Raw genomic sequence first — 23,024 nt, 5'->3', positions numbered from 1 at the left:
GGTTCAGGAACTTGAAAGCATGCGTGTGTAAGATCTTCTACCCCCAGTACCAGACAACTTGTTCTAGTTGGCCCCTAATGTCATGCTGTGGCAGTGAAATGCCCAGGAGCAGCCAACCCCTGGCATCAAGTCCTCTGTTCCTTAGACTACATTTCATTGTTGAGTCAAAATTAGGTTCTCATCTGAGGAGTGAGGCCCAAAACTTCCACTAAAGGGAATGTTGGAGCCCGTCTTTGTCTGAGTGTTGCTGCAGTGCTGTTGCACTAATAGGTTTAGTTGATCTCCCTTAATGGGTGTAGGTCTGGAACCACCATCCCTTGATGCTCAGGTGAGTCTGAACACTTGCCATGGAGGGTCTAGTCTATCTCCTTCTGTTGTCAGTCTCTGTTGCAGTCCCAGTCTGCCAGACACCCCTATCCTCAGTCTTCCTCCACTCTTTCTATTGAACTTGGCTCCAGTGCTAGGGTGGTGTATGCAATGGAGGAACTCCAACTAGTGAGTCTCAGTGAAGGTGGAAGTATAGGAGACAGGCCACCCATAGTTCTTATGTGTACCCAGAGTCCACCATTAAGCATAGGAGCTAAGGAAGGTCAGCCAATACCAGAAGCATTCTGCACCAAGAGTATGTGACCACTAAAACCGACTTTGCCAGTTCACTTCTTTGGGGAATGTGTCTTACTACAATGTTCTTGAGCATAGTACCTGCGCTCTTAGGAGTCCAACCTAGTGCCAGCAGTCCATATCGTCAGGATACAGCCCCCAGAAGCAGTCCCTTGTTTGGGATAGTCAACTATATGGTGGATACATTAATCACATTTTTCAGACTAGGATCAGCTGAAGGAGATGCTACACCCATCCCAGGGGCAGGATTTGCCTTTATCCTGTCCTCAATTCTTCCCTGACACTCCATTGTGGATTATCCTGAGTACAAAGTTGAAAGCCGGAGACTCCATTCAGTTTAATTCCCTCTTTTCTATTTCCCAGTTCACCACGCACTGACTCTGGTGCAACTGCTGAGGTTCGATAATCGGTGAACAAGATTAACCTTGTTTATTGAGCCTGCAAATACCCAAAGTGTTTCTGGCGCTAAGGCTTCTAAAGAAAGCGAGCAGTAGGCAGAGGGATCTTAATAACTATGCGAGCCAGGTTTTCACGAATTTCATGAAGCTCTGTAGTCACCGACAGCTTATAGAAGAGCACCACAGCTGGCGTGGAAAAAGAACATCCAGGCTTTTCTGAACTTGGGGCCAGTTTAGTTTCATCAGTGTAGAACATGAAAGACTGCACACATTATCTCTACAGTGTGGCCAAAGGCAAAACATTAAGATCAACATAGAGCCCCGAAGAGCCCCTCAGAAGAGGTGTTTGGCTATGGAAAAGAACAGGCCTAAGATGATGGTTTGAATTTGCTCGGTCAGAAAGGACGTTCAGCCCAGTGACTGGCTTGTGATACTGAAGCCATACAAGTATGATACAAGGATTGCATCGTAAAGCATATCACAGGCTGCTAATAAATCCTATATGATTAAAGCTGCCATGGTCTTGCATCATATGTAGCTCATTTTGTATTGCTAATAGAGCTACATATGTGCCATGATAAAGGTGTAAACCCTCTCCAGATCAGGGGTTGCTCTCCCGCTCTGGCGAGCACCAGCAGTGTGGCTTGCCTGGTGCCTCAAGTGCAGGCTTTTTCTGTGTTGGCTTCTGGCTGTGGATTGTGGGATTGATGCAGTATGTCTTATTGGGCTCGTGAATAAGACTCCAGCTATGGCCCAGTTGGGTTCCGGTTTCCTTTTGATGTCACTGGCCTTGTGGACTCAGTAGTGAGATTCATGTACATCAGTTACCCAAGCAAAATACACCAAAACCCAGGGAACCCATGCCTTCTAAGTGTTAACAATAAAGCCACCTGCCTATAAAGGGCAAAGAAACATTTTCTCTTTGCGCCACATCTGTTTCTGTGTGAAGACTGGAGTTGTCTTCTGATTCCCAAGTCCTGCTTTATCTTCTCTTTTTTTACCTTGGTTTGATTTTTGCCTACATACTACCCTGAATTGAAGGGCCATATATTTTTTTCTTGCCTGTTATAGGGAGCATTAGTACCTATCTCAGGACTGTGACAGAGCAGGCTAAGCCTCATGGATACTGTAGGCACGCTTGTAGGGATTTAGTTCAGGGATTATACAGTTGAGATCCTTTAATCAGAGAAGCACCTGTTCTGAATTTCTTCATGCTGTTAATTTCTCTGTTGGGATTGCTTTTCTCTACTTCCCAATGTAACAGAATCTCTCAGATATGTGTTCATTATTGTCCATTAGTCATTTCCACTGGAAAACATTCTGAGACATACTGCTGACCACTGTCTGATTCATTTGATTTTTGGCACCTTCTCTACTCACGCACTGGCCCTTCCCTTTACAGCATGTGCTTGTGTGGGTGATGGTAGGATGTTCTCTCTGGTCACACTGTCTCCCTTGAACCAGTACTGTGACCTTCAGACCTGAGTCCTTATGCACACAAACAAATTCACATCTTGATAACTCGACGATTGATTGATCAAGGTAACCTCTCTCAAGAGCACAGCAAGCCAGCTGTAGTAATCATGTCATCTTTTGTATTACCTTGTTTTTTCTTTGAATATTGGAAAATCTTTTCTAATCCTTTCCCAGTGCAAACAGTTTGAAGGGGCGATGTTGGACATGGTGGAGGAAAAGGCTCCTAGCCAACCCTGGAAAGAGTAAATCACATTTGGAACAAGATAACAGTTTCTTCCCGGAAAGTCTTGTAGAAGGAACACCTTTTATTGTGTTTTTAAACTAATAAGGCATGAAAACATACACCACTAAACCAATACCACTGGGACCGAATTGTCTGCATCTTAAAAAGCTAAAACTATATACAAAGTATTCGTCCACACCTTAAAATAACCCTTCCATAACAAGAAACAACACCCACACTACCCACATGTGCATACTATAGTCATGCCATGTAGGCTAATGATGTTAAAGTCCATGCGCCAGATATATCTTTTGTATACTCTGTGAACACAAATCACTCTATCTGACAGAGACACGTTAATGATTGATTCCTTACCTTACAATAATCCCCAAGCGTCAGACTGGATCCGGAAAGCTTTCGTCAGCAGTACCCCTGCGCGTCGATAGGCGTCGTCGTACGGCTCCGCGTGCGTCTTTGGCATCATATTCGCTGAGATGACTTCACTCGAGCTACTTAGACACGCCCATGCGCGCTGACGTCAGTTCTTTCTTTTTCCGCACCAGCAAGCGCACATCCTGAGAGAGCGGTACCCCGTCACTTGTTGACTAAAGTGTTTGTTTGAATTAAATTGTAAGTGGTGCATAGGGATGCCCGGTTTCAAGCTTTGCGAGGCCTGTCCGTGCACGAAGTCGCTGATGGACCCGCACCGTGAGTGTCTCTTCTGCCTGGGGCATGACCACGACACTGAGTCGTGCTCCCACTGCTGGGCCATGGCCCCGAAAACTTTGTGGGAGTGGTTCCGAAAGTGGCTGGAGGCCCAGGAGTCAGCACCACGTCGTTCCAGGTCCCGGTCCCATGGGAGGTCGAGGGCCCGATCGCAGACCAAGCACCATCATTCGAAGTCTTCGCACTCTGAGTCAGGTAAGGTGAATCACAGAAAGTCAAAGAAGCGTCGCCGCTCTTCGTCCTCCCCTCCCCGGTCGAGGGACATGGCTGAGGGGGCAGGTGGCACCGCCCCTGCGGCTCCGACACAGCCCGAGCATTTACCGTTGGCTTACCCACCTTTCCCGGGTCCATCGACGACTTCAGCCGCATGCAAGAGCTTGTGTCTACAATGGCACGTATCTTCGGCCCGTGCAGCCCTGTCAATCGCCTTCAGGCCCCACTGTTCTTCGACGTCGTCGGCTCCGGCCCCGATGTCGACGCCCACAGGCCTTCATGGCTCCGGCCAGGGCTCCCCGTTCTTGCCGATGGACCAATACGACCCCCACTGACATCGATGACGGGGGTGCCGATGCCGACGGAGCCAGACTCCAGAATAGACTTCTTTTCCGACGCCGAACCGGTGCCGAAGGGATGTCTCCCGACGCCAATGGGGGACTTTTACCCTTTTCTTCACCCACGTCCTCGTCCACTTGTGGAGGAAGGGGCGGACTGGGAAGGGTTTGAAGGCTCTCTCGCCTCACAGTGCGAGTCTGTCTCTGACTGGGATGAGGAGGCGGAGGCCGGTGGCCCGGATTACACTGCATGTCTCTTGGGCCGCTATTCCCATTCTGTATGGGTTGCGGTTGAGCAGGTGCTACCTCAGTGTCCGGAGGTTGGCCTGACAGTTCTCTACCGAGCTCTTATGGATGGGAGCGATGCAGCTAAGTTCACTATACGTTGTGGTCTTGATACCGCTGATTTGCTGGGTAGGATGATTTCCACAACAGTGGCATTACGTCATCATGCCTGGTTGAGGATGACTGGCTTCTCTGCAGATGTCCAGAATACTTTGATGGACATGCCCTACGATGACACCTGCCTCTTTGGTGATAAGGCGGATTCGACATTGGAGCGTTTTAAGGACTCTCGGGCCACGGCCAAGTCCTTCGGCCTTTCGGCCTCATGTACTCCTTCCACTTCTAACTTTCGTTCCTTTCGCATCTCCGGAAGAGGCGTGCAAACACGTTCATTTCAGAACAAGCCTGCGCAGCAACAGTCCCAGCGCAGCGCGTCCATGGGGCTCGCAGAGGAGGGTCACGGGGCCAGCGTGTGGGTCAGTCCACCAACACACCCGCTGCCAGTGCCTCCACACTTTCCTAGTCCGGTGTTTACGGCCCACCAGACACCAGTGGGGGGCAGGATTCGTCATCACCTCTCCGACTGGCGCACCATTACATCAGACCGGTGGGTTCTGGCGATTGTTTGAAGAGGCTACCCCTTCAAGTCTACCCCCCTAGCCATGCCACCGCAGTTCCACCGCATGTCGGGGGATCATTTGGCACTTCTCCAGCAGGAAGTGGTGGCCCTCTTGGTCAAGGGGGCCATCGAGCATGTTCCGAAGCCAGAAGTAGGTTGTGTTTGTTACTCCCACTACTTCTTGTTTCCAATGAAGGACAAGAGTCTATGTCCCATCTTAGACCTGCGGAACGTCAATCGCTTCCTCCGGAAGGAGAAGTTCAAGATGCTCACTCTGGCTCATGTCTTGCTGCTCTCGCCCCACAAGACTGGATGGTGGCACTGGACCTGCAGGACGCTTATTTTCATATCCTGTCCTGCCGGCCCATTGGCGTTACCTGCGATTCACGGTGGGCCAGAAGCATTTTCAGTTCACCGTGCTCCCCTTCGGCCTTACCAGCGTCCCTCGGGTGTTAACGAAAGTGATGGCGGTGGTCGCAGCTCATCTGCGCAGAACAGGTGTTTCAGTCTTCCCCTATCTCGATGACTGGTTGTCTTCTCCCACCTCCAGACTATGGCCGACCTCCTGCATTTGCTGGGTGTTAGACCTGTCTGGATTTTTTGCGTAGTCCCTCCTCATTATTCTTTATTTTGTCCCCTTTTTGCCCCTCATACCCTTAATATTTTTTGTGTCTACTACTTTTATAGGTGTTGGACAAGGGGATAGGTGTTCTTTCTTCCCCCCATAATCTTTTACCTCAGGCCCAGAGGCCTGTTCTGACAGGAAAGTTGGAACCACACAAAATGGTGGCTTCCAACTGCCCTAACTGTCGCACTCAGAACTTGGCCATAGCCTAGCATAGGGCATTCCAGAACCTTCTGGTCCATTCTGGACCACTGAAGGGCAGCCTATAAAAGGCGGAATGCGGGGCAGCCATTTTGTCTACCTGTGGAAGTCAGCTGGAGGACAGGTTGTAGCTAAGGGTGGGAAAAGGTTAGACTTAGGGTTGACCTCCTGGACTGGGAAGCTGCCTATTTGGTCCAACCCACTACTCCCCTTTTAGTTACTTGTCTTGGCCCCGCTGTGGGAAGTTACTGGAGACCCTGGGCGCCTAGTTTACCCCTCATCTAAGTTATACAGGGGGAGTTTATAGGAGAAGGAGACTGCAGCGCTGCGAAGCGCAGTCCTCTGCCCAGTAAAAGGACTTAAGGGAAGCGATCCCCAGGACATCAGTACAGAGATTGTGGGGACTGTGAGCTGGTGAGGAGCCTATCGCCACGTAATACAAGATACCCCCCCTTCCCCTGTACCTGGGGCTGCCCTTGTCCAAGTAAGCTCCTGGTATTTGAAGTGGAGCCGGGTGTGTGCTCTCCTCGAGGCGCTTTGAGGGGGCACTGGCTGTTTGATCAGGCTGCCTGCCTGCCTGTGCCCTGTAGAAGCAGTGTGCGCTGGAGTGGGAGATCGTTTCCTGCGCTGTGTCCTGTCAGCGCTGATCCGGGAAAAGGAGCGAGTGAGCCGGTGTTGAAGGGCGGAGCCAGAGGAAGTGAAACCGAGCAGGCTCCAGCGGAAGCCGCTGCTCACTCGCGCATGCCCGGTCGCGCTGCCTCTTTTTAAGTGGGTGGAGGCGGATCCAGTCAGGGAAGCGTCGGAGCGTAGAGGCGGCAGAGGAAAGTTGTGAGTTTATCTCTCCCTCGCTCAAGCGCCACACGGAAGAGCCGGCGCGAGCGAGAGGGGGGAATTGAGGAGCCGTCCACCTGCTGTGTAAGCTGCCAAAATCCTTTCCCCGCTCGAGCGCCACCAGAGGAGCTGGCTCGAGTGGGAGAGGGGAGCTGAGGTGCCCTGGAGGCTGGCGAGCCTCGCCGGCGCTTAGCACGGTTATCCTGACACGTGGCTTTCCCTACTCTCCCTGACAAAACAAGACCTCAAAAACAAGTAAGGAGAGTAGCGAGAGGGCAGGGGAGCGAGACTTGACCAGCAGGGGAATAAGGAGATCATTCCAGAGGGTAAAGCGCTCTTGGGAAATCCCTGGATGGCCTAAATGTAACGTGGCTCTATTTAGATAAGTCATTTTCATCAGATAACAGAAGGGAGGAGAAAGGAAAGGAGTCCTCTTTGCTAGAGGAATACAGGCTTCGTCCCAGGAATAACTGATCTTTGATTGGGAAGGTGTCAAGCCCAGAAAGGGGAGTTGTATGGTTGTCAATGAAATGTTCACTAAATATCTGACCAAATGTAAAGTGCTGACACTGCCTCATTGAAAGTAAGATTTGGGGTGAAAGTCTTAGGAAGTCATAATAGCAAAGTTTAAACAATTATAGAGCTTAATGAGATGTATTGCTAATTCTATTTAATGTGGTGATTTGATACTTTTGAAAGTGCCATTACTGATTTCCTGACAAATGTAATGTAACTTGGAACCTAATTGATAATTTGCTTAGCAGACTAAGAGTATACTTGTTTTTCCCAAAACAACCTGAAGTGTAATTTAATTGTGAATCCTAAAAGTAAAAATACAAAGAAATTATTTTTATAAACCAGAACGTATTTTTACAACAAATTGGTGTAGTGTCCTTTTTAAGTGCTATTGCGTGGATTTACTTTTGGGTGGTCTGCAACCTTAACACTGTGCCTCTGAGATGTACGTCTTGCCCTAGGCCAGGCTACCCCAGGTTCTAACACTGGGGTTTTCCATCAGCGTGCCGAAGTCGCACCTGATTCCTTCCCAAAAGCTCCTCTTTATCTGAGCGGTTCTGGACACGGCACAGTTTTGGGTTTATCCTCTCGAACAGCGAGTCCAGGACATTCGGGCTATGATTCCGATCTTTCAGCCCTTGTCCTGGGTTTCGGTCAGGAAGACCTTGAGGCTACTGGGACTCATGGCCTCCTGCATCCTGCTGACCACCCATGCCAGGTGGGCTCTGCAGTGGGACCTGAAGTTCCAGTGGGCGCAGCATCAGGGAAACCTGTCCGATTACGTCCAGACCTCAGAGGGCGCTGCACAACAATTGCAGTGGTGGCTCATGAATCAGCATTGGGTCAGCGGCAGATCCGTCTCCCTTCCCCAACCGGAGCACACAGTGGTGACAGATGCTTCCCTCCAGGGATGGGGCGGCCACATGGGAGAGGTGGAGATCAGAGTCCCGGCTCCATATCAATCGCTTCGGGCAATCCTTCTTGCACTGAAGGCATTCATCCCCTCTGTCAGGGGGAAGGTAGTGCAGGTGTTCACGGACAACACCACCGCCATGTGGTATTGCAACGAACAGGGCGGGTGGGGTCGTGGACCCTATGTCAGGAGGGTCTGCGCAACAGTGGGGAGAACCTTGGTTAGATCTATTCGCACTGAAGAGAACGCGCAATGTCATCAGTTCTGCGCGTTGGAATTTCCAAGACGGCACTCGCTCGGCGACGTTTTTCGTCACGAGTGGAGTTACGGTCTGTTGTACGTCTTTCCGCCTATACCATTTCTGCCCAGAGTGCTGAAGAAGATCAGGCGCGACCGAGCCCAAGTTATCCTCGTGGCTCCGGACTCAAAGAGTTTGGTATCCTGAGCTACTCAGTATGAGCCTGGACCCCCCTATCCGACTGCCTCTGCGGGAGGATCTTCTGTCACAGCAGCAGGGGACGATTCTCCACCCGAACCTGCCCAGCTCTCCACCTACATGCGTGGAGATTGAGCGGTGACAGTTGATTCCATTTGACTTGCCCCCCGAAGTCTGTGATGTCATTCTGGCAGCCAGGCGTTCCTCCACTAAATCAGTATACGCCTGCAGGTGGAACAAATTTGTGGCATGGTGCACAGCCAAGACTGGAGATCCCCTTTCTGTCCCTCTTTCTGAGGTTCTTTTGTTCCTTCTTTCTCTGGCCCGGCAGGACTCTGCTCTGCGCACTATCAAGGGCTACCTTTCAGCCATTTCTGCCTTTCTTAGACTTCCAGATCACCCTTCTCTTTTCAAGTCCCCTGTTGTACAGGGATTCTTAAAAGGCATTACGCATATGTTCCCTCCTATTCCTTTCATAATGCCTCAGTGGGACTTGATTCTTGTTTTGACTTATCTCATTTGCGCTCCCTTTGAGCCGCTTCACAATTGTCCCTCACGTCTTCTGACTTTGAAAACTGCCTTCCTGGTGGCTATCACCTCTGCCAGGAGAGTGAGGACACTTCAGGCTCTTTCTTGTAAGCCTCCTTTTCTGTCGGTTCATCCGGACAAGGTTGTGCTTCGCACTCGTCCTTCCTTCTTTCCAAAAGGTTGTCGCTGCCTTCCACATCGGGCAGACTATCACCTTGCCCACTTTCTTTTCGCCTACGCATACTTCCAGAGAGGAAGAGAGGCTCCACCGTCAGGACCCAAAACGTGCGCTCTCCTTTTACCTGAATCGCATACAAGCATTCCGGATGGATGACCAGCTCTTTGTTGGCTACGCAGGCGCCAAGAAAGGCCGGGCTGTTCACAAGAGGACTATCTCCCGCTGGGTCGTCTTGTGTATCAAGGCCTGTTATTCTCTGGCTAAAAAGGAACCTCCGGTGGGGCTGCGTGCCCATTCTACCAGGGCAACAGCAGCCACTACGGCATTGGGAAGTGGTGTCCCCCTGCAAGACATCTGTCAGGCTGCCACGTGGGCTTCACTGCACACTTTTACAAAGCATTATTGCCTTGACACTCTGGTCCAGAGGGACGGCTTATTTGGCCGTTCTGTTCTCCGTGACTTTCTGGTGTAATCTTATTCGCAGACCCACCACCAGGGTTGGTATTGCTGGGGTATCTATTCTAAGGTAAGTAATCTATCACTAACGTATCTCTTTCAGATGCACAAGTTCCTACTTGTGTAATGATATATCTGTAAGAGACATTAGTTAGTGATAGATTCCTTACCGCCCCACCCATCCTCCCCGTTCTGTGAACTGATTTCTCGCGCCCTAGTTTCTATGCACCAGTGTTCAGTCTCTTACATGGCTCTGCGTTCCTGTTGCGGAATGTTGTGTGCACGCGTGGGCGCTTCTAAGTGGCTCCAGTGACGTCATCTCGGCGAATACGACGTCAATGACGCACGCAGAGCTGGGCGACGATGCCTATCGACGCGCAGGGGTACTGCTGACGAAAGCTTTACGGAACCAGTCTGATGCCTGGGGATTATTCTAAGGTAAGGAATCTATCACTAACTAATGTCTCTTACAGATATATCGTTACACAAGTAGTAACTTGTGCTTCCAGTAGAGTGTCAGGGTCCTCTGTATTCATAGGCATTGCAATGCTGGGATGGCATTCCTCACCTGGTCATAGGTAATCTATATACAATATCAGTTCCATCACTAGAATGCCTCAAATCCTTATTGTCATGAAACTGGTGTTGACTGATCCATCTTTTTCCACCTACCTGCTGTCTCCAATCTTGCTGCTAGTAGCATGTGGAACAGTAAAAATGGATTGTGAAGATACATTCCAGTACATATTGCTCAACTCCAGTATCAATATAGTGGATCATGTGGCTTGACATTTCCTTTCAAACGTGTTTCAGGTTTGGGCATGACCAGCAACTATGTAGTTCAATATCCTTAACTAAAGGATTTTCATATCTACCCGTGTATAGCCTTTCACATCTGGGCAGTATGCACCCATCACCCTGTTTTCAAAAGCTTTTGAAAGCGTGTTGCTTCTCTCATACCCATGACCATATTATAAGCTGCTCTACCCTACTTCCTAATTTGTAGGTTGCTTAGACTTTCCCTGTCTTCCAGATTGAAGTCATATCTCTCAAAGGACAATTATCCCACTTAACCCCTAGCCCGAAAGTGAATTCTGCAATCTCTGACTTCCATTTCTCAAAGTTCGCCTAGACAGGGCCAGAGTAAATGCGGGACTTTGGTGATGTGGAATGAGGAGAGAAGGATAAAGATGCCAGTGTCTGGTCTTCATAATTCTCTACCAAGCTTGCATCAGACGATTGACCCTGTCGCTCCTACATATACATTGGTGGGCATTTCCTCTTTTGCCGACCAAACCAGGCCCCCTTTTGGTTTGCCCATAGCACCAAGTCAATGTGAGCACAATGCCTGTCTCTTTGCTTGCACTGAGGGAAACAAAAAAGTGATGGAATACTTGAATGAGTCTCAGCCACTGGTAACTCCTCAGTGCATTATCGCAGTCCGTTATTTTTTTGCCCACCATGTTATCTCAGTTGGGGATCAGTGATATGCAAATAAGCCTTGACCCTGCCCCAGTATGAACAGTTCAGCCTGAACTGCCAGGCCAGGTACCCTGTGAAGAGGACCTCAAGCAACCTCGTTCCGGTGTTGTCCTAATTAAGCTTCACAAGTCAGACACAGTTCGAGTACTGTGTTATGGGGAGGATGGGACCCACATCTGTGCATATCAGTTGCACTTAGGGTGTCGAATGTATGGTGATGCAGAGGAAAACAAAAAAAGTAGAATGCTTGGATTAGTCTCAGCCACTGAGAATTAATTGGGGCCGCATCCCAGTCCATCCTTTTTTTGGACACCATGCCTCCTCAGACAGGAGCCAGCTATGGACAAGTCAGCCTTGGTAGGAAGAGTCTAGGCTGAATTGACAGGTCAGTCCCTTTGTCCTGTTGTACAGTGAGCACAGGACCTTTTCCCTATGGCTGGTTGCCATCTGAAATGGTCATGACGGGCAAAACAAAAAAAACTATGGATTTGGATGCAGCCCTTGTAAATATCAGTGACTAAGATTAATTCTTTTTTTTATTTCTAAAATTGTAATACAGTAGTTGTAGGGAAGTATGAATCTACTACACAGATTTTTCACTGATTTTGCTAAGTTTGCTGCCAAACCTCTGATCTTTGCAGGGTTTTTGTGTTTCTTCATTTGCTGCAGAAATTAGTTTAAAAGACAAAGGTGGAATGGGAGGTGGAGAAGGCTGAATCTGTGGCAGGTATAGCCCCTTAAGCTATCTCCATTACGTTCACACCACTTGGGAAACTTGATAAGGGGTTTATTGTTAAAAGGTCATTTGATGACATTTGCAGACTGCCTACTGCCTGGTCCCTTTTGCTTTCTCAGACATGCTTCTCTCTCAAACATGCTTCACCTGACCCCCAGCCCACAGCAAAGACTCTGCAGTCAAAAGGAAGAAGACAGCTAGTGTTGCAACCTGGAGGAGATCCTTACGTGAGAATGTGTTCATCTCCACCACATTGCAGCTTCATGCAATCTACAAGAATCCAGAGCGGCCCTTATGCTACTTGGATATTCTTATTAAGTATTTATATTTGTAACAGAAAGGGGTGGGAGCACACTGCTTCACCTCCCAGCACAGTTTGCCCCTTATCATTATGGTACATGCTTACTTGAAGTTTTACTGGAGTATTCCACCAAAGTTGGTGCAGGTTAGTGCTGTAAATCTCTAGACACATGTTTCTGGATATCCTCCGCCATCAGTTGTGAAAAAAACGATTGTAATCTGGGGTCGATAAGCTGGCTGACACAATCCTTTCAGGTCTCAGTACCTCTCACAGGCGCACAGGTGCATCTCCACAAGCTCGTCAGCTCAATGGCTCAAGAGAGCCTTTTCAAACAGAAAGGGGTGGGAGCACACTGCTTCACCTCCCAGCACAGTTCGCACCTTAGTATTATGGTAAATGCAGTTCATGGTACATGCTTACATGAATAGTTACTGGAGTATTCCACCAAAGTTGGTACAGGTTAGTGCTGCAAATCTCTGGATACGTGTTTCTGGAGATCATCCGTAGAGATGAAAACGAATTTAATCTGGGGTTTCCGAGCAGGCTGCCACAATCCTTTCACGTCTCGGTACCTCTCACAGGCACACATGTGTATCTCCACAACTCAATGGCTCAGGGAGCCTTTTCAAACAGCACGTTTTACAGCACTAAACTGCACCAACTTTGGTGGAATACTCTAGTAACTATTCAAGTAAGCATGTACCATGAACTGCATTTACTAAAATGTTAAGGGGCGAACTGTGCTAGGAGGCGAAGCAGTGTGCTCCCATCCCTTCCTGTTTGAAAAGGCTCCCTTGAGCCATTGAGCTGACAAGCTTGTGGGAATGCACCTGTGCACCTGTGAGAGGTACTGAGACCTGAAAGGATAGTGGCAGCCTGCTCAGCAACCCAAGATTAAATTAGTTTTTATCTCTACTGATACACACATGTCTAGAGATTTACAGCAGTAACCTGCACCAACTTTGGTGGAATACTCCAGTAAATATTCAAGTAAGCATGTACCATGAACTGCATTTACTATAATGCTAAGAGGCGAACTGTGCTAGGAGGTGAAACATTGTGCTCCCACCCCTTCCTATTTGTATCTGTAGTTTTTGATAGGATAGTTTGTAAGAGTTTGAAAACTCCTTAATGCTAGGACAGAGTCCATACTGCCTCCATGTTTGTCTGGAAATAAGATACCTTTTACCTTATAGAGCATTCTACAATAATAATGTTCTAGGAAAGGAAGTGAATGAGTGTATGCATTAGTGAAAACAGATTAGGAATGTGGAACCACAGGTCTGCTGGGATGGAGAAATATATCCACACGTTTCTTATTGTGGATGAGAGTTAGCATCTAGCCATAATGCAATGTATACCGTGGATTGACATTGTCGTACAAGTAGAAACTCAGATTTTATGTGATAATCTCCTGAAAACTGCTGCTATTCCATACATATATGTGCATCGCTCTGTCTAAACACCCCTTTTAAAGCTGTGTGACTCTGAGTGGTGTGTTTAGCATTCTGTGTGCAATGCACTGTTGCTAGGTCTGCGCTGAACTAATAAACAAAATGAAATAAGTATTGTCCTCTTATGCTTAATGTTTTCACAGGTAACTGTCACAACATCTTTCATGCAAGTTCTTGGACAGGTAAGGAATCTTGTTATCTTTTATGGTGTTTGAAACAGTGACTTAGTGATGCTCTTTTAAAGTAGTAGATTAACTTGTAAACATATTGTGTGGTTGCCATTATCCAGCAATATAACATAAAAGTGTTATTAATCAATTATTGGGTTTTGGGTTTGACAAGACCATGGTAAAGTCATACAGCTACTCCACGCCTTCCTAGTTTCATGCTTTATTCGTTGACTTTTTCTAATTGTAGTCGTTGCGCCATCAGTGATTGACTTAGTCATTCATGCATTGCAGCGTTGCAATGCATTAAAAAAACTGTCTTTTGCCTAAATTGTCTTAATGCTCCTATATACTAGCAATTTATTGACTTCTACATTGACCTTCAGGAGATTTATTGGCCCTTGCCAGGTGAGCAACATTATAGAGAACCATATGCATACTCACTTTTCTATGTTTTCTTGAACTTTATGCGCTTAACTGAGTAGAACACCCTGTACTTTTCCTGCTGCTGCTTCCCCATCAGTGTGAGTTGGAGCAGCAGAAATCAGACACAAATTACTCATTCAAAAATTATCTGAGCCTGGACCTGCATCCCATAGTGCAGAAGAACATCCTCTATTTCAGATAATTTAAAAACCCCGTTCGGCCATCCTCCTAATTTGGCTATGTCAGATACTTGGATTCAGTGACTGAGTGAAATATACTAAATGTACCTTTGTAATTCAGGAAGAAGTAGTTACTGCAAAATTCTTTGGTCACAGATAAGTTAGGTTTTAGTAAACAGGAAGAATATTACTGATCTCAATGCCTTTTTTAGGTCTTCCTATTAACAGCAAAAGCAAGCATTGGCAAAGCCAATATCTAGCATTGGCTGTCAGCCTTTTGGCTTTATCAGTGCTTGTTTTGTCTTGTCATGGTTTTTGCAAAACTTTGTTGGGAAAGCTGCCAGGCCTGATCTATGTAAAAAAAAAAGCATTGGTAAAAAGTAAAACAATGTTTTTTTTGGGTCTCAAAACACAAATTGTCCTAGTAGTACCTGGCACGTAGGGGAACTACTTTGTTTTTGGATGCAACACCACGCACAGTGAAGGTAGCCAGTGGATAAAATGAGCTGGCCTCATGCTGTACCCTGTACCAGGTAGAAGAAAACGTGCATGTGAATTTCTGAACAACATACCAATGGATGAAGACAGCTGGCCGAAAACATCTATAATTTTGCATATAATGTACATAATAGCAAAATCAAATGGTCTTTTCTAACACCAGACCTAAAATTGATATAGAATGAATACAAAGAGAGTGGAGTTTGAGCCAGCTCTCTTTAGCCTTTGACTTTAATGGGTTTTTCATCGGTTTCCATGTTAGGAAGAGGTGTGAGAATGATTATAGTCCCATTAGTGTTCCAATTAGATTTTGATGATGAGATCAAGAAGTTCTTTTGTTAAACTGCTGATACAATACGACATGTTGCTTGAAATAGAGACCCCCCTGTTGTTCTTCAGTGTATTTACTTTGATGACACAATACCATTTTAATTGCTGATTTAATATTTTACAGCTTGCTGCTTTATCTTGTATAAAGGTGCAGTGTGTTCTAGTCAATAATTGCTGAGCATTCATTTGTTTCACTTGGCTGTCGTGACAACTTTTGTTGGAATTACAACTTTTTATGTTCTTGAAGTAAAGATGTTTAGGTACTCTAGCTTTCTTGAAGAGCAATGAGAATGTTGACTGCTGCGGATACGACGGCAAGCCCATTCACCGTTAATTATCCATGAAGAAAGTTGGCAAAAAGTTTATAGCTCCCAGATTTTGCAGCATGAACAGGATGAACACAATCTTAAGTCCAGCCAAAGGTCGAGGACTTGGGGTGACACCACTTGAGAGTTAGGACTCACTCCAACAGAAAACAGCAGTAGGATCCAGTGCAGGTGCAGTTGGTAGTGGTCAGCTTGGCAGTAGCAAGGAAGAAATCTCTAGAAGCTTGTTGTGTCCTTGTAGCTCAAACAGGAATCAACCAAAGGACCCTTGGGTGTCACATCAGGGGTCCTGGATTCAAGCCAAGCAGGTCCAGTCAGCTTTCAGAGAGCAGGGCAGTCCTCCTTCAGATAGATTCTTAACAGGTTCAGGAGTGTCCTGAGGATAGGTCTGTGGGGTCCACTTTTATGCCCAGTGCCAGCCTGTGGGTGGGGTCCAAGCCTTTGTCCAGCCCCTAAAACAGTTCTGGTTGGTTCCTCTACTCCCAGTGGGTTTGGTTCCAACTTGACTAGAGACACAAAGGGGATGCAGGTCTAGGTGTGACCTTCATTTTCCACTGACAAAGTAGACATCCTTTGAAGCTCAGGAACCTGTTGTGCACAGCCTCCAAGGGACAGCATGTCAAGGGAAGAGTTCCCCTCCCTACTCACATGGCCCTTCATTGTGGGAGCAAAACACATCTCACCGCAGGGGTCAGGTGAAAGCTGTACACTGGCAGGAAAGAATTTTGGTTTTAGGCAGGAAAATTACAACTTTCTAAAAGTGTATTTTTTACAATAGTAATTTTGTAGGATTTATTATTAAACTGAGTCCTTGGATCATATTTGTATCTGCTCCCAAACTGACTTTGGGGGGTTTTCACTGCCAGGACCTGTAAAATATTACATTTACATGTCATGCTTTTTTAAATACCATTCACCCTGCCCTATGGGCCTTTAAGATCTATCTTAGGGATGACTTAAAGGTAGTTAAAGTGAAGGATTAGCCCTGGCAAAAGGTTTGATTTTCCAGGTCGAAATGACCGTTTTAAAATGGCATACCCAGGCTGCAGTGGCAGTTTCTTACTTTAGTGAGTGCTGAAGCCAGCTAGTAGCATTTAATTTAACTGTCCTAGGTACAGATGGTACCATATACTAGGGAATTATAAGTGAATTAAAGGTGCAAATCAGGTGTATACCAATTTCAACATGTTTGAAAGGGAGGGCACAAGCACTTTACCACTGGTTAGCAGGGGTAAAGAGCACAGAGTCCTATAGCCAACAAAAAGGGGTCAGCAACAATAGGCAAAAATGCAGGTGACGCTGCAGACAAAGATAATTTCCCACACAGGGTGTATTCTAAAACATACAGTGACCTCCTATAGCCATTGAATAGCCAAGTAGGGTAAAAACATATGTCACTTACTTGGGGAAACACTAAACTTTGCTTTTAGCATGCCCTTAACAGTAATGCTATTTTTACGAATGAGGTTCCATCCTGGAGTGCTTATCATTTGCATCATGACAGAGGCATCTCTTCCCTCCTTATGGATTCTAAGGGTTCTCTCACTCCTAAAACCGTCACAAGTTTACATTCTTCTGGTTGATCTCCTCCTGCAGTTAAGGAGCTGTGAAATATCGCCTAGTTCTGTATGAAAGCTGAGGCTGCCCAAAACCGGAACTGAGGTCTAGCTTGACTGCGCGAAAGAGTTCTGGGTGGTCGAATAACTCTTTGTGGGGTATGTCAGAGCCAAGAAAGGGAAGGTTGTGCACTAATGGACCATACCCCAATGGATCGCGCTCTGTACTAAAATCTGCCTCGCGTTGGCCCAAAAGCAACCCCCTAAGGGTTTGCTTACTCATTCTACCAGAGCCAAGGCTGCGACCATTTCATTTGCATGGAAAGTTCCAGTCCTAGACATCTGCCAGGCAGCAATGTGGGCATCTCTGCACATGTTTACCAAGCCCTACTGCCTGGACAGTCAGGTCTGTCAGGATGAGCACTTTGCCCATTCGATCCTGCAGGACTTTTTAGTGTGAACTTGTTTCGCAGACCCAGCTCCGAGGGGGAATTGTTTGGGTATCTATTCTAAGGTAAGGAATCTGCAGCTAGAAGTCTCTATCAGCTGAACAAGTTACTTACCTTCTGTAATGCCTTATCTGGTAGAGACTTTATCTAGTCATAGATTTGTTTGTGACTCACACATCCTCCCTGCTTTGCGAAGATTTCTAGGGTCAAGGCTGTTTTTCTTGAGGGTCCTAGTCTTCCACTCAAGTGGTCAGTGTTCTTTGTCGCTCTGAGCTCCTGGCATGGAAAATCACAGAAAGAAACTGACAGCTTGGTGGGGTGGTGCCTACATAGGCACCACGCACCTCACATCCGGCACGGCCGATGACACCATGCAGAGCAGAACAACGCCACCTACTGACACTCAGGGGTACTGCTCCTCAAAAATGTCTGCATCCAATTTGGCACTTGGGGATAATTCCAAGGTAAGTAACTTGTTCTTTAGCAAACACAATTTTGTTGCAAGATATTGATATTTAACTAACATCTCAAAGGAGGTGGTGATCTTTTTGCAAAATGGAAAGGGTCCTCTTGTGAATGCAAACAAAGTTTATTCAAGAGGAGCAGTAGTTCAAGGATTTGGTTTTTTTGTGAACCGACCTATTAGTATATAGGTCGGTTAGCAAAACACCACACTGTTAGCAAAAATATTGTTCTCAAGCTTCTACCACTATTTTACTGGCAGCGCTTAAAACAGCTGGACCTTATATTTTTTGAGAAGGTCAGCAGAAGCAGCATTTTTTGTGTGGGCATGGAAAAACAGTTAAAACATAACATGGATACTCATCATGATCTCTGCTATGACCCATTCAGTGACTGAAAACTAAGTAATAATCCATGACACATACATTGCAGGTGTGATCTTTGAGATAATCCTAGTGCACACTGCGAATAATAACTACTGCTATATCATACTCGTATACAGCAGAATAAATATTTAAAATAGTTCTGTACGGCTCAAAATCATAGTCTACATTAACTTTTGAATAAAATAATCTGTGTGTGATCTTCTGAAATTCTCAAATGATGATGTTAGCGCAGATTTCGCAAAATGACATGAGCATGCTACTGGACTGGGTGGTAGGTTAGGGGAGAGGGTAGGCGGGGGAAATGAAAAAGATAAAATAGCAAAAAAAACACCTGGCTACAGCCGGTGTTGCCAATGACTCTGCTCCGATCATCTTCGTCTTCTTGGCTTGTTCCTGCCTGGAGTCTGGCAGCAGGAAGCACCCGGGCTCCCAAGATTCCCTGACCAATGACAACGCTGCAATGCAACGTTGTGATTGGTCTGAGCACCATAGTTCAGCTGTCAGACCAATCTTGGGAGCCTGGGGCATGTTCTCCATCCAGGCTGTAATGCGGCCTTGATGGAGGACATAGCAAGTGCGCATGACTGTTTGGCCGGCCCCAGAGAGCCGGTCAAAATGTCATGCACACTTGGAGTGCCCCACTCCTCCCCCTGCCTAGCCTTCCCCCAGGAAAGAACGGACCCACTGCAGTAGGGAAAAGAAAATAATGATAACGTTACATTATCATTTATTTTTACATTTTTTTTTTTGCTCAGAGAGCAGTGGGGCGACACTCCTCCACCTCAGCGGAGAAGCAGCCACTGGACATGAAATTTTACAAGGGCAGAATTATCAATTATTTTTGCCCACAGGAGACAATACAACAGAAAAACATCTCACAGGAAAAGTGAAACCACAGCAGAGGGACAATATGTTTTTATACAAGTCTCTTGTTTGTATCTCGCATGACTTTTAAACGCAAATAATGCCCTTGTATTGTATTTGTACATGATCTTCTCAGAAAATAGAAATCACAATTTCACCAATCTCTATTTCAATCGGTCAGTCAAACCGGATTTCTAAAGCCCATTGCTGTAGTTATTGTGTCAAGAAAAAGAACATTCATTTGGCTGGGCAGAGTTGAGCAGTATTTGGAGTGGGTGAACTCCTTTGAGTTTCACCCAAGATCTAAGCCTGAAATAGAGGCTCTTGATAATTTTGGACTCCAGCTGGTCACATTTGCCGGTCATGGCTGATGGAGCACCGAACTGCACCTACGCCTCTTCAATCCACCACCACCAGACTCTCTCTGCCTCTTTATCTCATTCTTGGAGGTACTTTACTTGCTTTCTCTGTAGGTCACAGTTTTTCCATCTTTATCTTCTTGTTTTCACCCATATGTGTTTTCCCTCTCTTGCGCTGGATCAAGGACTTCAAAGTGCAATGAGAAAAAATAAATGTCAGTCCCCAAACATTAGCGCTGATGGGCCCCACCGGCAATCACCATCTCAAATTAAGCACTGGTCATTAGTGGTTCCTAGTCCTACTATTAGCATGCAATGAAGGAAACAAAAACAGCAGTTGCAAAGCAGCCTGTGGCCCACCGAAGCTTGACCTAGATTCTACAGATTGGTTTTACGTATGAGGTACCACAGTATCATGACTACCATGGGACCGCTTCCAATTGGCCAGTGGCGGTTGGTGGCAAATCACATGGGGGGGGGGATAAAAAAAAATATACACTTAACAAATACACATAATACACATAATATAGATGTATAAACACATACACATGGGTAGACGGATGTCGAGACACAATAAAAAAAAGAAATTACCTGCTGCATCGCGCTCCTCTCCACTTCAAAAGACACATAATTGATGGATTGAAAGTCCGAAACCGGTCCTAGGATGCTTGTTTCCAGTCCAGGGAGGACCTGGCCTGGCAGTTCAGGCTGGGATGTTCCCATTGGGCGCAGGGTCAAGACTGATTTGCATATGGCTGGATCCAAACTGGAATGGCATGGTGAGCAAGAAAATTATGGATTTAGGCCCAGATCTCTGTACTGGGGTGAGTGTATGACATTGTTCTACATTCTGTCAATCAATTTTTCTTTTTGCATTTGTCACCCCGAGTGGGACAGGTATGCTGATGTAGGTCCCGTGCTCTCCATGCCACTGGAGTCAAGCTATCCTGTCTGATGAGGGCTGAAATCCCGAAACCGGTCCTTGATGCTTGTTCCCAGTCCAGGGAGGACCTGGCCTGGCAGTTCGGGCTGGACTGTTCCCATTGGGTGCAGGGTCAAGACTGATTTGAATACGGCTGGGTCCAAACTGGAATGGCATGGTGAGCAGAAGAACGATGGATTTAGGCCCAGATCGCTGTACTGGGGTGAATGTATGACATTGTTCTGCATTCTGTTCATCAATTGTTCCTTTTGCACCTCTCCACTGCAGGCACAGGCTCCGACAGTCCACTACAGCCAATCCTGACGCTGCTTTCATGCAATTAGACTGGGAGCCTGTGCCTGCTCTCTCCAACCTGGAAGCGCAGCTTGGGTTGGAGAGCTTCAGTGTGCATAGCAGTTTGTCTGTTGTGAGATGGCCGACCAGACTGTCATGCACAGTGAAAAGCAGTGCAACCACTCTTCCATCAGCATGTCATCCTCCTGGCACCGCCCCATGCCTTGGCTCTGAGAGCAAAAATAAAGCGATAATAAGCAAGGATTTATTCTCGTTTTATTCTTAATTTATTTGGGGCTGCTGGCAGGTGGGGCGACACTCCTCCACCATAGCGGAGGAGCCACTGCTGAGAGCACAGCATTATGTGGCGCAAGGCATGGAAGGGACAGGGGTTTGAATTCATCTTGAGGGTCAGAGTGATGTACACAAAAGTTGATGTGCTATAGGTAGCCACAATGGGATGTCAGGTCGTCCCAAGATGTCGAATAATGGCTCTGCTTTTTCAGTTTTTTTTTTTTTAATTATTTGAATTTTGCAACTTATATATTTTCCATGATAAATTCAGGACAACATTCTAGAATGCAAAGAAGAAACTATCAGGACTGGTAAGGATACTGACTCTTAGCATCTTGGAAGTCAGATTCACACATTTTCAGCTTTTTCCTCCAATGGATTTGCTTTGTTTGTTTAGCGGAGCAGGAGGATATTTCTAGGTAAGTACTGTCATTTGGGGCCAGACATGACACTGGCCACTGTCAGCTGTGATGAAAATTTGACGACACAGGTTTCTCCTTTTTTTTAATCTTTGGTGTCCTAGATGATGAACACAAAAGTAGCAAATACACGTAGCTTAGTTACCCTGCTTCTCTCAAAAGTCTTCTTAGCGAGTGTTTATATTTGAATATAGGCAGTGTAATACAGCATGGTAATAGGAGATATAAAAGGTATAAAACGTGTTTACTCTTTGATCGGGCAGTGCATGCATGACTCGTTTGATGGGTTTCTTTCTAATGGTGCACTAATGAAAATTCCTAATGCTGAAGGAGTGCTATTGTGCAGAATCTATGCTACTTTCCAGAAATATGAGACTGACAGCAGACCTTAGCACAAAATCAGCAATTGTGCCTGCATTCTTTCTTACTAAGGTTTGGCATATAAGTGCTACAGCCGTCGTTATGAGAATGGTCTACAAGCACTGCAGGGAACCTGTTGTTATTAGATTTTCTCAGTAGAGGACTTCACTTTAAAATAGTATTATGAATGAGGACTATTTATTCTTATATGTATTTAATGTATGCAAAGGTTTTATTTAATCATGCATAATAAAATGTACTTACTGACACTTTAAAATAGTGATTCGTTGTGGCTCATAAATCAACCTACCTCATGAACGAGGTAGGTCGCAATTTCTGACCCACTAGGAATCTCTGCTATCACAGGGATGGCAGCCGGCTTGGGTCAGCAGAACAATATGTCTGCGATTTTTTAATTTTTTTATTTAATAATGCAATTTTTTTAAATGCAGTCTGTTTCTTTCTTTTATTTTCTTACATTGTTTAAGAAGACTCCAAAGCAAACTTTTTTTTTTTAACAATCACAAAGTGGTTCCCTAAGAGACCCCATCTCATTTGCGATTAAGTTTGTAGTCGGTAAATTCTTAATGCTTTGCGACCGGAATTCAGTCACATTAATACATACCCATCTTATTTGGAAGGGAAGCCCCTTCTAAATACTGAACCGATATTTGGTTGCAAACCCAAATTGCGATTCGGTTAGGTGTTTGTTTGATACAAAATACTTGATATATCCGGCCCTTTAGTCCTTAATTTATTTAGATAACACATTCTTATTACCTGCTTTCTTTCAGGGGCACACAGTATTTTTGCAGGTATAAAGCGCTTTTTGGTTCCCTTCCAAAACAATGTAGTTAGTGTTACAACAACAGTCAGGCTTCTTTCACGCAAGAAAGATGGAATTTAAATACTCCAAAATAGACCATTAGCAAACTTTTGACTGAAGCATGGCAGTGACATCAATCATGATTGCACTACTGTATCTTTCACATGCTTAAAAACTGAAAATACGTTGAAATGAGCCATAATGTGACTTTGATGCATCTGGCACTTTACCCGCCTATGCAGTGAATCTAATTTCAACATAAATGCAATTGTATTGATGACACATTATTTCTCTTGCTTTACACCCCGGCTGCTGTGATCACTGTCCCTATTCAACTTGTCTTGTGTTTTG

At 46.0% G+C, this 23,024-nt stretch overlaps 1 protein-coding gene across 1 annotated transcript in view; it reads left to right on the top strand.

Moving 5' to 3' along the window:
- The window catches only part of PGAP1 (post-GPI attachment to proteins inositol deacylase 1), an 896,430-nt gene that overhangs the window by 596,635 nt on the left and 276,771 nt on the right, over window positions 1-23,024 (top strand). The window contains exon 19 of the mRNA XM_078680427.1: window positions 13,700-13,738. Within this exon, the coding sequence (XP_078536553.1) occupies window positions 13,700-13,738 (39 nt within the window). The remainder of the gene's footprint in view (window positions 1-13,699; window positions 13,739-23,024) is intronic.

The sequence above is a fragment of the Lissotriton helveticus genome, chromosome 3_1, assembly GCF_964261635.1.
Source record: "Lissotriton helveticus chromosome 3_1, aLisHel1.1, whole genome shotgun sequence".
Lineage (NCBI taxonomy): Eukaryota > Metazoa > Chordata > Amphibia > Caudata > Salamandridae > Lissotriton > Lissotriton helveticus.
This window is presented reverse-complemented; position numbering and strand designations above follow the sequence as displayed.